Below are 14,935 nucleotides of genomic sequence, written 5' to 3'. Positions count from 1 at the left end.
CCCACCCCGGTGGTGGGAATTTTTTCCTCCCTCGTTTCCTTGTATTTCAGCACAATTTTTAAGGTCTCCCTTTCTTCCAGTTTCTAAAATCAAGCGTTTGGCTTTTTTCCCCTCAAAGTACCTTTTAATTATTTCACTGCAACGTGCCAAGGGGGCTGGTGTGACGGCTCCCATGCTGGTGCCAGGACGGGGACTGGTGGGGGACGGGCTGGGGAGGGACAGCGGCGGTGGGGGGCTGCAGACCCCAGGGGTCTCAAACCCAGCCTCCTGCTCCTTTAAATCCAAATCCCCTTCATGTTTCAGCATATTGGGGAAAAAAATAGGTGTCAAACTCTAATTCAGGAAAAAAAATGCGATTGGCGTTAGTGAGTGAACTCTGCCCTGCGGCTTTCACCCTGTGGGGGGCAAGGGGGTGGCCGTGATGGCCCCGGGCGAGCCAAGGCGAGGGGCCGGGGCACGATGCCGGGGTCTTCGCAGCAGTCCTGAATATGTCCTCCGTTCCAGGGGATTGACCAGTTTGGCCCCCCGATGATCATCCACTTCCGAGTGCAGTACTACGTGGAGAACGGCAGGCTGATCAGGTAGGGTGCACCCACCTGTCCCCACCGCGGTGGGCACCCAGCCTGGGCCAGCGGCTGGCAGGGGAGCACCCTGGGGTGCCCCTGGCTCGGGCACCGCTCGCTGGGGCTGCGCAGCCTCGGGATGCTGCAGGATGCTGTGGGATGCTGCGGGACGCTGTGGGATGCTGCAGGACACTGCAGGATGCTGCGGGACGCTGCGGGATGCTGCTCATGCATCCAAAAGCTCGTCCCTTCTGTTGGGGCTGTTTGTGGCCGGGTGCCAGGGGCCGGTGGGGACGCTGCGAGGAGGAAGCCTTTTGGGGGGCTGGGGACATGGTGTTTAGGGTTTTGTCACAGCTTAACCTGCAGCACAGCCTGATTTTAATTCACGCATGTGCCTGTGGCTGGGTGGGAGCTGGAGGGCCTGTTTCAGGGAAAAAATGATTTTTAGGGTCTTGGGCATGTGGGGACATGAGGGCATCTGCAGCCATGCAAGGATGCTTTTGGGGGGATTAATTCCGGCTGCCGGAGGCCTGGAAATTTCAGCACAGCAAAGTGGCTGCGGTTTTGCGTCACCTAATGGGAGCCCGGCTTTAACGAACGGGGGAAAAGGGAGCACACGACTCAGCACCCACCCTTGCTCCCTCCGTAGCAGCTTCCCACCGGGAGGAAGGTGCCGGAGTTGTCTCCCACCCCCTGGGCTGGGCGGTGGGTGGGTGTCCCGCTGGCTCCCCAATCCTCCCCTCTCTCCTCTGCTCCCCCGCAGCGACCGGACGGCGCGCTACTACTACTACTGGCACCTGCGGAAGCAAGTGCTGCACTCCCAGTGCGTGCTGCGCGAGGAGGCTTATTTCCTCCTCACCGCCTTCGCCCTCCAAGCCGACCTGGGCGACTTCAAGCGCAACAAGCACTACGGGAAGTACTTCGAGCCCGAAGCCTATTTCCCTGCCTGGGTAAGTGCGCTGTGACGGGGTCCCCGCTCGCTTGAACCCCTGCGATGCTGCTGATGCTGGGCTGCTTGGAGGCTTCCCGGGTGGCCGGCGTTCCTGCTGCCTCCCTGTCTCCGGCTTAGTCCTGGTTATTAATAACCTCTGACAACTGCGGGGCTGCAAATAGCTGCAGGCAGGGAGGGTTGGGGTCGGTGCGGTGGCTGGGGCAGCCCATGCCACTGCTGGGGATTTCCCTGTGTGCTGCAGGGATGCTCGCGGGGCCTTCCCTGCATGCCACGTGCCGTCGCAGCATCACCCCAGACATCATCGTGGGCACCTCTTCAGGCTATGCGGCCCTTTGGGAACCGGTGTCCTCCGTGCTGACAGTGGCCATGGGTGTAGGCAGCTCCTGGGACAGTCCTGGAGGGAAACTGAGGCAGAGCACAGGGTGACACGCAGCCCCAGGTCACCTCCGACCGGCAGGCAGAGCTGAGCGCTGGGGCAATGCCGTCCCGACGGCATTGCGCAGGAGCGCAGCCGGGAGCGGTGCCGTATGGCACGGCAGTGGCTCAGGCAGCTCCTGGCTGGGCCCCCCTTCGGCAGGGACCCCCATCCCCGCAGCGAGGGCCTGGCGCCAGGTACCCACAACCAAGTTGTACATGTTGCTGAGGAGCGATGGCCCCGGGGCCATGTCCCCAGCCACGCAGGGACTCCGTGTGTCGCTCTCCCTGTACCGGCATGGGTGTCACCGGTGGTGTGAGCTCCATGGGGCGGGCACACGGAGCAAACATGCACTTCCCAGTGGGAAATCCTGCTGGGGAGGAGTTGTTGGCTGCTGTATCTATTTTATTTTTACTTGCAGGTCTCCATAACGGAGCGTATTGCTCCGATTTCCCTTCTCCCTGGAAATCGCCGCTGCCCGGGAGCGCTGGGGCTGGCGGCCGGCCCCGAGTGAGCACGGAGCGGCTCCCCTGGACGAGCTGAGCTTCTCTTCTCTTCCAAACAGGTGGTTGCGAAGAGGGGCAAGGACTACATCCTGAAGCACGTCCCAAACATGCACAAAGATCAGTTTGCCCTGACGGCCTCCGAAGCCCATCTCAAGTACATCAAGGAGGCCGTCCGGCTGGACGACGTGGCTGTACACTACTACAGGTTGTACAAGGTGAGCCCCGGCCGCGAGCCCAGGCTGGGCTTTCGGTTCAGGGCTGCCTTTTATTGAAAGGAGCAACTGCCGAGCAATTTCTGAGGTATTTTGGGAAGAGCCGCGTTTGCATTGGCACTGGCTGGCTGGAGCAGAGCGGTCTCGAGGGCAGTGCTTCGCTCCCGGAGGCAGGGAGATGCAGCTTTTTATAGTCCTGCCATTTTCTACAAGTTACGGAGAGGCGAGAGGTTTGCCGGGGTGTGGGGAGGCAGCCGTGAGGTTTCTGGGATCTTATTTTTTGGTATCCCCTCCTTAAGAAATATAGGCTGTTTTTTTCTGCTGGGAACAGAGCAAATTGTTTGCTGGGAGCTGGTGCTTCGCAAACCATTTTGTAGCATCCTTAAAGAAGAGAAGCCTTTGGGAGAGCACAGGGAATGGCAAGTACAGAGAGCATCTGAGCACGGCGTTGTTAAAAAGGGCTGTAAAAATAAAACCTGTTGCCAGCCTCCCAGGGAGATGTGCATGGGGGACAGTGGCCGTGTGTGTGGCTGGGGTGACCTGTGCTGCTGCAGGCAGGGTGAGCTGCCCCGCCGTCACCCGCTCTGTGCCGGCACAGGAGCAGGTTGGGCTCAAGCGTAAAAGTGCCCCAGCTCTGTTTCTGAAGGTCCTTCCAAGTTCTCTGAGGTTAAAACTGCTTTTCCAGACCCTTCAGCTGGGGTGTTTCTGGGCGGTGACGGAGGTGGCAGGGGCCTGGGAGGTGAGACTGGGGAGGTGTTAGAGGATGCGACCGGGCGATGTGTGCATCGTTAATTAAACGGCCCGACTCGGTGATCTTAAGGGTCTTTTCCAACCTAAACGATTCTATGATTACCGTGGCACCTCCTGCCTGCGGCTGTTGTTGCTGCGCGGGAGATGGGGTGATTAGAGAAGGATACTTGGGCTGGGGGGGGCTGATTTATCCACTTCATGCTGCAAATGGTGTATTTAAAACCATCTATTTTTTTTCCCCTTAGGACAAAAGGGAGGTGGAGGCCTCCCTGACGCTGGGGCTGACGACACGGGGCATCCAGATCTTCCAGGTAGGCGGCTGAGCAAGGGCGACGGCTCGGCTCCCTGCCCGCTGCTGGGCAGGTGTGGGCAGCCCCTGCCGGCACCCTCAGCCGGGTCTGCCTCTCCTCTTTTTGCAGAACTTGGATGAAGAAAAGCAGCTGCTCTACGACTTCCCCTGGACAAACGTGGGGAAACTGGTGTTCGTGGTGAGTGCCGCCATCCCCAGGCAGAGCATCCCTGCCCGTGTCGCTCCCGGGCTCTGATTTGGGCATGGGGTGGCGGTGCACAGACCTCAAGCCGGGTGATTGCAAGTTAATAGGTGGGCTGCAACAGGACTGGGTGAGAATTAGAGTATTTTTCTCTCTGGGGCTGATGTTCCCCCTCTTCCACGTAGGGTAAGAAGTTTGAGATCCTGCCGGATGGGCTGCCCTCGGCCAGGAAGCTCATCTACTACACGGGCTGCCCGCTGCGCTCCCGCCACCTCCTGCAGCTGCTCAGCAGCAGCCACCGGCTCTACATGAACCTGCAGCCCGTCCTGCGCCAGGTCCGCAAGCTGGAGGAGAACGAGGGTAGGTGTCCCCCGCCCCGGGGTGCAAATCCCACCGGTGCTGGGCTCCCACTCGGCTTTTCCATCTGCACGAATGCCTGGTCCTTGTGCCAGCCCCGTGGCTGGGAGCATGTCGGGGGTGGCTGTCCCCACGTCCCCCTCGACCGTGTGTGGGTGCACCCTGGCCCTGCCCCACAGGCAAACCCTCTTCTGGCTGGGCTGGGTGCCCACACACCTGCCCCGGCTGCTTAGGGATGGGCACAAGCTCCGCTGGGGGCCCGGATGGCCCAGTTCCTCCCAGTGCCTCAATGCAGCGCTTCCCAGTGCCCCGCATCCCATCTCCAAGCTCAGAAAGCCCTTGTGCAAATGTAAGATCTTCATCCTCATCTTCCTCTTTCCCCTCCTCCTCCTCTTCTTCCTCCTCCTCTTCTTCCTTGTCCTCCTCATCTTCCTCCTCTTTCTCCTCATTTTCTCCCTCCTCCCCCTTTTCTTCTTCCTCGTCCTCCTCATCTTCTTCCTCCTCATCTTATTCTTCCTCTTTTTTTCTCCTCCTGCTCCTCCTTCTCCTCCTCTTTTTTTTCTTCCTCCTCTTCCTCCTCCTCCTTCTCCTCCTCCTCCTCCTCCTCCTCCTCCTCCTCTTTCTCCTCCTTCTCCTCTTTTTTTTCTTCCTCCTCCTTCTCCTCCTCCCCCTCCTCCTCCTCCTCCTATTCTTCCTCCTCTTCTTCCTGCTCTGCCTTCTCCTCTTCTTCCTCTTCCTCCTCATCCTCCTTTGGCAGGATGGCACAGCACAGAGCACAGCAGGTTTGAGGCTCCCCACCCCACCTCACGATCTCCAAATGCCACCAGGACAGGGCTGGCTCCTGGTGTCCCACCCCGCTGGGCGTGGGTGACGGTGGCCCTGGGTGCGCCTGGGTGCCAGAGGGGACCGTGCCCTTCCCGGGGGGGCCAGGGCACGCCGGGGGGTTGGGGTGCAGGCTGCCGCATGCCGACGGTGTGCTGCTGGCCTCGCAGAGAAGAAGCAGTACCGCGAGTCGTACATCAGCGACACCCTCGACCTGGACATGGAGCAGCTGGAGAAGCGCTCGCGGGCCAGCGGCAGCAGCGCTGGCAGCATCCGGCACAAGCGCCTCTCCCGGCACTCCACCGCCAGCCACAGCAGCTCCCACACTTCGGGCATCGAGACCGACCCCAAACCCAGGGAGATGGGACCCGAGGATGGCTTCTCGAGCGCCGGCGCCCACCGCAAGCTGAAGACCTGCAGCTCCATGACCAGCCACGGCAGCTCCCACACCTCCGGGGTGGAGAGCGGTGGGAAGGATCGGCTGGAGGAGGACTCCCAGGATGATGGTGAGACACCGGCTGCCCTGAGCATGGGCTTTTCGGCTTGGGTCTCACCGGATGGTTGGGTTGGAGGGTGCTCTGAAGGTGCACAGCAATGACTCGTCCCACCTCCTTCCCACCTGCAGAAATCGAGATGCTGGTGGATGACCCCCGGGAGCTGGAGCAGGCTGGCGAGATGGAGGTGAGCCCCGACATGTGCGTCTACATCACGGAGGACATGCTGCTGTCACGCAAGTTCAACGGGCACTCGGGTAAGGCGGCGGCCGCTTTTATTGCCAATTCCCCAATGCCAGTCGCACCTTTGCTGTTCGGCAGAGCAAAATTATTCCAAGGTGTCCATCTGGGACGCCGGGAAAAGCCATTCGCCCACTGGGTTGAATGAGAGATGGGGTAAATTTGGTGAAGCTGTAAAAAGAAGGGGTTCCCCGGGGAAGAGGGGGTTTTTACTGATGCTCCATGCAGCCGCCCTGTGGCAGTGGGGCGTGTGCCCAGGCACGCCGGGTTATTTGGAGATGCCAGGAGCTGCCCGCAGGCAATGGACATCGTTTTGGCGATGTTCTCAATTGCTGGCACTTGCTCTCGTTTTCATGACATCCCCTCGCTTGTTCCCATGAGCACGGGTGCTGTTATCACACGTGTGAGCCTGGCTTCTCCGGAGCTGTGCCTGCACCCAGAGAGTCACCCGTATTTCCAGCTCTGTGCTGGGTGCTGCTGGGAGGTCTCCGGGGTGCGAGGGTCCCCGGGGATGGCTTTGGATGCTGTTTTGGTGCAAATTTGGGACGCTTTGCAGGTAAAGCTGTGTGCAAGCGGAGCCATCGGGGCCCCTTTGAGCTGAGGGCGCCTTTGCCCCAAAGCAAGGGCAAGCCCCCAGGGGCAGCGGGCGCAGATCCCAAGAGAGCTGAGAAGCCTCGAAATAACCTTCGCACCCTCCTCTTCCTCTCTCCCCCATGCAGGGCTAATCGTGAAGGAGATCAGCTCCTCCACCTCCAGCTCCTCAGAGACGGTGGTGAAGCTGCGGGGGCAGAGCACCGACTCCTTACCCCAGGTACGTGGTGCCGGTGGAGCCTTGGTGAAACCCAAAGCCCTGCTGGCACTGGTGGTTTGGGTTTCCCCGACCCCCTTGGCTCCCCAGAGGGTCCTGAGCCCCCTCTCCGCTTTGCCCAGACGACGTGTAGGAAACCGAAGACATCGACGGACCGGCACAGCCTGAGCCTGGATGACATTCGGCTCTACCAGAAGGACTTCTTGCAGTTGGCCAACCTCTGCCAGGATACAGCGCAGAGCTACACCTTTGGCTGCGCCCACGGGCTGGAGGAGGAAGGGCTCTACTGCAACGGCTGCTTGGCCCAGCAGTGCATCAACATCCAGGAGACTTTCCCCGTCAAAAGAACCAGCAAATACTTCTCGTTGGATCTCACCCACGACGAAGTCCCCGAGTTCGTCGTCTGAGCGCCGTGGGGGGCAGGACTGGCTGCCTGCCCTTTGGGGGAGGTTGGGGCTCCCTGCCCTGCGTCGGGGGCCGTCAACGCCGCCTTCCCCCCCGCACCACTCCCTGCAAACCGAGGCCGTGGAAACCATTGCACTCGGAGGATCGCCCCGACAGCGGGCAGGATGGAGACCCCTGGGCATGGCGGAGCCCCGCTGGCGGTCCCCCAGCATCCTTTCTCCTCCGGATGAGTTTGTGCAAAACACAAGTTGTCTTATTTCAACTGGGAGGAGCGCAACTCGTTGGAGCTAGCGGAAGCCAACCCGTGTTTTCTCATTGCCTTGTGGCAAGGTGGCCTCGTCTCCTCCTTGCCCCCATCCTCAGCACTGCCGGCGGCTCCGGCGGTGGCTTGGTGGCAACCCGGAGAGAAAGCACCAGACTGTTGTGTTCAAGTCAAGCCAAAGAAATGTAAATACCCTAAAGGCCAGTATGGGGAGGGAGAATTAAGCAATAACCAGCCGGGGACGGGTGATGTACCATGGAGGAAGGCACGGCCGGCGGCTGCTGGGGCAGAGCATCAACCCCGTTCTTCCAAAAACACGTGGAGGTCAGGCCAGAGCGGTCCCAGCGAGGCGGCTGGCAGCTCTCGGAGCCGTTTGCAGCTTGGGTTTTGTCGTCTTTTTTTTTTTTTTTGAGGGAAAAAAAAAAAACCACCCAAGAAAACCAAAAGCAAAGGAGAATGGAAAAGAACAGGTCATCTGTAAGGATATTGCAATAATGCATCCCAAACTTTGAATATATAGAGATTACATATATAAATATATCGAGGTATGTATGTTTATATATGTCTGGATCTTATAGACCCATTTGCATTTTACTTCTGCTCTAAAATACCTTTTATACAAAAGGATCTGCCTCTCTTCTTTAATGAACCGTATAAACAATCGTATTTTTTTCTAAGCACTAAGGTGAGAAAACCGACTTTCCTCTCGAGAAGAATACGTATGCAACCGCGTTGTAAGTGTGGCTCTTCCCGGCGCAGCCTCCGCTGTATTTTACCAAGGCTTTTCATGCGTCTTTAAGTCTCTTTTACAGTCTGAATAGTTCTGCTAAAGGATGATGGTGATGTGCTAGAAAAACCCAAGGGCGGCTTCTGATTGTGTCCTAGGGAAGCTAACCTGCCCAGGTGTAATATTTACCATCGGTACCGGAGGGTAAAGCATTGCAGCAGCTAATATTCACAGCACAATGCCTTTTTAGTCGATATTTTTAATTAGAGTTTAGCGATGGACAGCCAAAGTTTTGCCATATTTTGATATACCACCTTTTTTTAACTGGAAACTTTTCTTAAAAAAAAAAATATTCTTTTATAAATAAGCACAATCTTATTTTTATAAGAAATGTTGGGGGAGGGAGCTGAGAAGGGGGAACTAGTACCAAAAGAAAAGGAGCGTAGCTATTGGGACGGTGCAAAAAAATCGGTGTTGTGGCGATAGGGGAGCTGGTAGGGGAGAGCGTCGGGCACTGCCGTGGCTCTGCGCTGCGGGACGGTGGCACCGGCCCAGCCTGGCCCCACCCCAGGGCTTGATCTCGCCCGGCACGAGGGATATTATGGGAAAATAATGGGGAAAGCCAAAGGCTGGCAGGGCGAGCAGGAGGCTGGTGGCCCCTGGAGCCTCTTTATCTCCCCTACAGCCGTGTGGGGCAGCCAGGGGGATGCTGCATGGGGGCTCAGGGCTATGTGCCCCGCTCTGGCTTTGGGGGGAATGGCAGCAAAGACCCCAAAAAGCCTCTTTTGTGGGCACCGCATCCCAGGCTGGGATGCTGGTGTTTGCTAGCAGCAGCCCCACTCCAGACCCCCATCCACGGCTGGGTTCACAGCGTGCCAAGGGGATCGGTGTGTGCGCCAGCGGCATGGGTCTGCCGTGCTGGAACCGCACGGGCTGGTATGGGCAGGAAAAATCCCCTAAATTCATCCCCAGCCTCTTTTTTTTTTCCCTGCGCCAGCCCCTGTGAGGCAGCGGGGCTGCAGCACCCAGCTGGGGGTCCTGCTGGCACCCCCTCCGCCGGTGAGCCCCGGGTGCCCTCCGTGGGGCCCTCGCCCGCTACTCTGCAGAAACACGTAGTTGGAGAGAGCAAAAGGGTAAATTGTGTAAAGAAACGCTCGACGCTGTTCAGAAAGCATGGGGGGGAGCAGCTAGCCCAGGGCCTCTCCATTTCTTGGCCCCCCCACCCCATTATCCTGCAGCCGAACCCGGACCGAAGCGTCCCAACCGGGGTTGGAGCAATGCCGGGGGCTGCAACGGAGCTCGCCCCTGGGCAAGCGGGAGCGGTGCTGGGCGAGCCGGCGGGGGGGGACACAGAGGTGCCATTTATTCCGCAGGTGGCCGGGGTGGCCATGTGGGTCCCGTGGGGGACGGGGTGGCCGTGCCCGCCTGCCCTTCGTGCCGCTGCAATAATGAGCTATCTGTCTGCAGGAACGAAATAGTCCTTTCTGTGAAAGGATCTTCCCGTCAGGGCGATGGGAGAGCCAGTGACTGTGTTGCAAAAGAAAAACACAAGGAAAACTATCCAAAAACCCCGCAGCAAATTATTTTGTACCAATGAAGTTTGTTGTGTGCCTTTTGTGGTACGGCTGGAAACGACAATAAAGTGACACTTGTTTGCATTACTTCGCCTCTTTAAAATGCTGCTGGTGAGTGATGAAATGTATGAATTTAACGAACGTGTTACATTTATTGTGCTCTCTGCTCCGGCATCGTCCGGCTCTGGAGAACAGGTTAAGGCAACGCCTGCCTTGGGCCGGGGGACAGATGGGCTGATCCTTTCAATCCTGGTTTTGGGGGATTTCTGTGCAAGTGGTGCCCGGTCCCAGCTCTTCCGCGTTGGGAGGAGGCAGAGGGGGACCTGCGGGAGCCGTCGCCGGGGTTAAGCTCCCGAAATAAGTGAGACACGGGGGTGGCCACAGTCAGTGTGGCGGAGGGGAGTGCCTGCTCTCCTTGCCGCCGTGCTGCGCCGATGGCTCTGGCCGTGCATCCCGCTGAGCCCCGTGCGGGGTGGGATGCTCAGGGGGGTCCCCCGACTTGTAGGAGCTGGAGGGGCTCTGCTCTGGCATAAGGGGTTGAGCCCCTCCTCGGTGGCTGCCGTCACAGAGCTGGGTGAGCCCAGCAGTCCCGGTGGGACTGGGGGCATCCCCCTGCTTGCAGTGGGGACCACCCTGGGGCGTCAGCCGGGCTCCAGCATCCCCACGGGCCATTAGCCCACAGCTCACCGTGTCCCCACGCTGGCCCCAGGCACGCCTGGCCCTGGCCAGGCTGCTGAGCAAGGCGTGATTTGCTTTGTTCCTAATGATTCCCCCCCAAAAAATGCCCCCCTGTTTCCAGGGCAGAGAAGCCCAGCATGGGCATCACCCCTCAGCCTGGGTGATGGCGGCAGCAGGGCCCTGGGGCGCGGGGACTGCAGTGGTCTGGGGGGGCCATATCCTGTCCCCAGACCCCCCAGCCCCCCCAGCAAGGGGCTGCAGGACCGGGCTGGGGCCTGGGGCTGTCGGATCCCTCGGGCAGTGGGAGAGGCAGCAGTCACCAGTGTGATGAGCCAGGCCGTCCTCTGCTTGCCGCATTCCCTGCCTTTAATCCCCCTTTCTCCCTCCTCCTGTGCTGGGAGCGGTGGGCTTGGGGAGGGTGGGATGGGTATTTGGGAGCAGGACCAGGGTGAGTTTCCCGAAGGGAGGAAGCTCCACCGTGTTAGTTAAAGATGTGACCCTGAGCGGGATCCTGCCTGAGAGCCTGGGACAGCGCCTGGCCTCGGGCCGAGCGCGGGGATGCTGGCAGAGCTGCCGCCTCCGACAGCTCCTCTCCAGGCGCCCGGCGGGGATTTCCCGAGGCCCCGCTCTCTGCAAGCACGTGGGCAGGGGAGACTCTTCATTTTCTCTTTCCCGAGTTGATGTTTTTGGGTGAAGTGTGTGGATTCTCCAACGTCTGATAGAGGGTTTGTGCTGCAGCCTTCCCCCTCTCCAACACCCAGGGCCACCCATCCCATCTCCCCCGCCACTAGCACTAATTAAACTCCTCGGAACATAATTAGCCAGCTCTTTTCTTCTTGATTTTGCCAGGTTTGCTGATCGTGGCACCTACTTCCCAGTCAGGGAAAGCTGCTGCGTGGGGCACTGACAACCCCAGCCTCTCCATGGCGCCCTTCCCTGTCCCCCGAGCATCGCTTGCTCTCCAGCGCATTGACGCTCTCGCACCCAGCCCGCTCCTAATGGCTGAGACACGAGGGGTAGGGAAGGAAAATAAGGGCCGTTTGCTCGGTCTGATGTGATGAGTTCGCTGTTATTAGCAGCAAAATCCAGATTTCCTGCAGAAGATGAAGATGATGATGAAGATGAAAAGCCTGTTCTCCCATGGGGAAGCAGCACCAGTAAAGCTTCCTGACTGGTTCTTCCCAGCCCACGCCTCTGTCCTGCAGGCCTGGATGCGCCCACGTGCACGCTAACGCTGGGACCACTGGAGCCATCCCCCCAGGAGCCTGGGGCATCCCTGGGACCTGCGTTAGAGCCTGCCCGCCTTTGCCAGCCATCCATCCCTCCTCCAAACACCCTGGGAGAGGGATGGGGATGGAGAGGTGGGGCCGTGCACCTCTAGCATGGGGTATCCCTGCTTCCCGGCACCCTCAGCATCCGCAGCGGAGTGGTGCCAGGGAGCATCCTGCGCCTTTTCTACGGGCTCCGAAAATAATTGCATGTTACCAGTGATTTCCCTTTGGTCTCTAAAAATAGCCCTCGGCCTCAGCGAGGCGGGCGCTGACCATCGGGTGGCCGCGGGTCTCGGTGCCTAATTGCTGATTGCTGCTAACGCCGGGCATTTTTGGGGCGGCGCAGGAGGGAGGCGCAGGAGGGAGCCAGCGACTTCTGGGAGGGGGGGCTGCATTGTCTGCTACTAAGTATAGCTTCTAGATTTCATCCTTGGCCTATAAAACCCCTAAATTTTCCTAAAACCAGATGTTGAATGTTTTTGGCGCAAGAGCCTGCAGAGCGAGCCAGCGCGGCCACCCAGGGGGGACAGGGAGGGGAGGGGGGGTCCCCTCCCCGTACGCCGTGTCTAGCAAAGGCTGGTACCCCCAGCTACGCTGTTAAATGAATCCCCCTCTGTTTGAAGGCATTCGATGGCTTGGCCCCTGTTACTCCTTCAGCTCACCCCAGGAGAGGTCCCCAGCAGGGAAAGGTCCTCCGGTTCCCATCCCGACGTGTCCCCAGGCAGCCTTGCACCCACGCTGGCCTTTTCCCGGGAGTGCTCCCCGGTCCTGGCAGCCCTCCTGCTGCTCTGCACTACTGGTTCGCAAATCTAAGCTTTCCCAAAAAGGCTGCGCTTGGGCCATTTCGTCTCCAGTCGCTCCACTTCCAGATTTTGCATCTTCTGCCATCATTTCATGGCAGAGAGCTTGAAGACTTAGGGGCGACAACATGCAAATGCCACTTCTACGGAGCCAACTGCAAAATGCACTTAAAAAAGGGGAAATGTCGCAGTAGTATCCTTTTTGTTTTTTAAATTTTGCTGCCCGAACAAAGCGGGTGGCGCTTTCTCCCGCGTCAATGCGGCGCTGGCTGTCCCCAGGTGGGTGCCTTATAGAATCACAGAATCGTCAAGGTTGGAAAAGACCCTTAAGATCATCGCGTCCAGCCGTTACCCCAGCACTGCCAAGTCCATCTATACCATGTCGTCGAGCACCACGTTTACCCGTTTTTTAAATACCTCCAGGGATGGGGACTCAGCCCCTGCCCTGGGCAGCCTGGGCCAGGGCCTGACAGCCCTTTCGGTGAAGTTTTTCCTAATATCCAACCTAAACCTCCCCTGGCGCAGCTTGAGGCCGTTCCCTCTCGTCCTTGGATGCCTTGCGGAGCATCCTCCTTTTATCGGCCTTTCCTAAACAAGCATTGCTGGACAGACCCTGCGACATCACCCCAGTCAGGCACCAACGATTAACTGGTGACAATCACAAAAACACCCCCTGTGCCGGTGTCTCTGTAGGCTGGGGATGTTCTGCGCCCTGCAATGACCATTGAATGCAACGCTTTGATTTACCGCAGCATCGCACGTCCCCTGCGTTGTGTTTGGGGTCGGCGGCTCCACGTCTGTGGGGTGGGGGGACCCTGCCAGCCCCGGCCCTGTGCTGGGTGCTGCCCGGGGGGGGGGTGCCAGGGCCCCAGGGGCAGCTGCGGGTGGGCTCTGGGGGTGGCAGGGTGGGGTGCCAGCGCTGAAGGAAATCAGTCATGGAGCATTGCTGTGGAAATGGGAGGGGAAACCCGGTTTATGGCAGCCAGCGGCTCTCCGCCAGGATCCCTGCAGAGCTGGACCAGCGGCGGGGTGACACGCAGCACCCCCGTGCCCACCGCTGCCAACCCCGGGGGGTCCCGCTGTCACCCTGGGCAGGGAGCCCATGCCCACCGCCCGCGGGGAGCTGCATCCCACGGGACCCAGAGGTGCTGCCCTGGGCACGGCTTGCAGCGCCCTGTTTTGGGGGGCCGTGCTGCCCCCCAGCTCTGCCATGCCCCCTGCCCCAGCAACACAGTAACGTGTTTTCAATGTATAGGGGTAAGGTGGGGCTGTTGAGACCTCCTTGTACTTGAAGGTCCAGCCGTGAGCACACAGCTGGGCTGGCTGCAGATGTTTTGGGGTGCAGATGGAGGAAAGGAGAAGGCTGCCTTACAACCCCCCCGCCCCCAGCGCTTGCCAGCTCTCTTGTGCCTCCGAAATCGTCCACCTGAAATCCTAAGAAACTGGGTATGTGGGCTCACATGGATGAAAAAGAAAACGCCAAATAGTGAGGGCTGGGTGCTCCCCCGCGCTGTGCGCTGGAGGGGCGGGGGGGCTCAGAGGGGAAATTCGGAGCTGGGAAGGGCTCGAGGGGGGCAGGGAGGGGGCTGGGGGTGCCGGGGGGGCTGGCACCCGTGTCGGGCGGTCAGGCCCACACCGGGGTAGAGGTGCTGGTGTTGGGGCTTGGGGGGCAGAAGAGGGGATCCAGGCATGGGGGGTTTGGAGCTGTGAGGTGTGGGGGGCAAGAGAGGGCAGGGATGGGTGCAGGGGGGCTGTGGGTGCAGGGGGTTGTGGGGTGTGGGGTGTGCGAGGGGTGCAGGGTGTGGGGTGCAGGGTGTGCGATGGGTGCAGGGGGTTGTGGGGTGCAGGGTGTGCGAGGGGTGCAGGGTGTGGGGTGCAGGGTGTGCGATGGGTGCAGGGGGTTGTGGGGTGCGGGGTGTGCGAGGGGTGCAGGGGGTTGTGGGGTGCAGGGGGTTGTGGGGTGCAGGGTGTGCAGTGGATGCAGGGTGTGGGGTGTGCAAGGGGTGCAGGGGGGTTGTGAGGTGCGGGGTGTGCGAGGGGTGCAGGGTGTGGGGTGCAGGGTGTGCGATGGGTGCAGGGTGTGCGAGGGGTGCAAGGCAGATGTGGGGGTATGTGCGGGGTGCAGGGTGTGGGGTGCAGGGTGTGCGATGGGTGCAGGGTGTGCGATGGATGCAGGGTGTGCGATGGGTGCAGGGGGTTGTGGGGTGCAGGGTGTGCGAGGGGTGCAAGGGAGATGTGGGGGTATGTGCGGGGGGCAGGGGGTGGGGTGCAGGGTGTGCGATGGGTGCAGGGTGTGCGATGGGTGCAGGGGGTTGTGGGGTGCAGGGTGTGCGAGGGGTGCAAGGGAGATGTGGGGGTATGTGCGGGGTGCAGGGTACGTGATAGGTGTAGGGGGTGCAGGGTGTGGGATGGGTGTAGGGGTGTGGGGTGCAGGATGGGGGTACAGTGGGTGGGTGGGTGGGAGGGCTGTGGGGTTGGTGCGTGGCATGTGCGGGGTGCAGGGTCCGGGGGGGAAGCGGAGGGGGGGACAGGGACAAGGGGCAGAAACGGGCAGGGCTGGGGACAGAGACCCGGCCAGGGCCATGGGCAGGGAGAGGAGAGGGCCTGA

The 14,935-nt window shown here is 60.1% G+C and overlaps 1 protein-coding gene across 5 annotated transcripts in view; it reads left to right on the top strand.

Moving 5' to 3' along the window:
- Positions 1–9,665, top strand: part of FRMD6 (FERM domain containing 6) — a 39,153-nt gene extending 29,488 nt beyond the window's left edge. For all 5 annotated transcript variants that reach the window (XM_087746873.1, XM_087746874.1, XM_087746870.1 and 2 more), the window contains exons 5-14: positions 505–581; positions 1,327–1,513; positions 2,496–2,651; positions 3,644–3,709; positions 3,818–3,886; positions 4,075–4,249; positions 5,239–5,574; positions 5,694–5,819; positions 6,522–6,613; positions 6,733–9,665. In XM_087746873.1, coding sequence (XP_087602999.1) covers positions 505–581; positions 1,327–1,513; positions 2,496–2,651; positions 3,644–3,709; positions 3,818–3,886; positions 4,075–4,249; positions 5,239–5,574; positions 5,694–5,819; positions 6,522–6,613; positions 6,733–7,017 — 1,569 coding nt within the window. In that variant the 3' untranslated portion in view covers positions 7,018–9,665. The remainder of the gene's footprint in view (positions 1–504; positions 582–1,326; positions 1,514–2,495; positions 2,652–3,643; positions 3,710–3,817; positions 3,887–4,074; positions 4,250–5,238; positions 5,575–5,693; positions 5,820–6,521; positions 6,614–6,732) is intronic.
- The last annotated feature ends 5,270 nt before the right edge of the window (positions 9,666–14,935 follow it).

Source organism: Nipponia nippon, unplaced genomic scaffold (assembly GCF_047370975.1).
Source record: "Nipponia nippon isolate SJK-2023a ecotype South Korea unplaced genomic scaffold, ASM4737097v1 scaffold_11, whole genome shotgun sequence".
Lineage (NCBI taxonomy): Eukaryota > Metazoa > Chordata > Aves > Pelecaniformes > Threskiornithidae > Nipponia > Nipponia nippon.
Note: the sequence above shows the minus strand (reverse complement) of the source record. Positions and strands in the feature narration are given on the sequence as shown.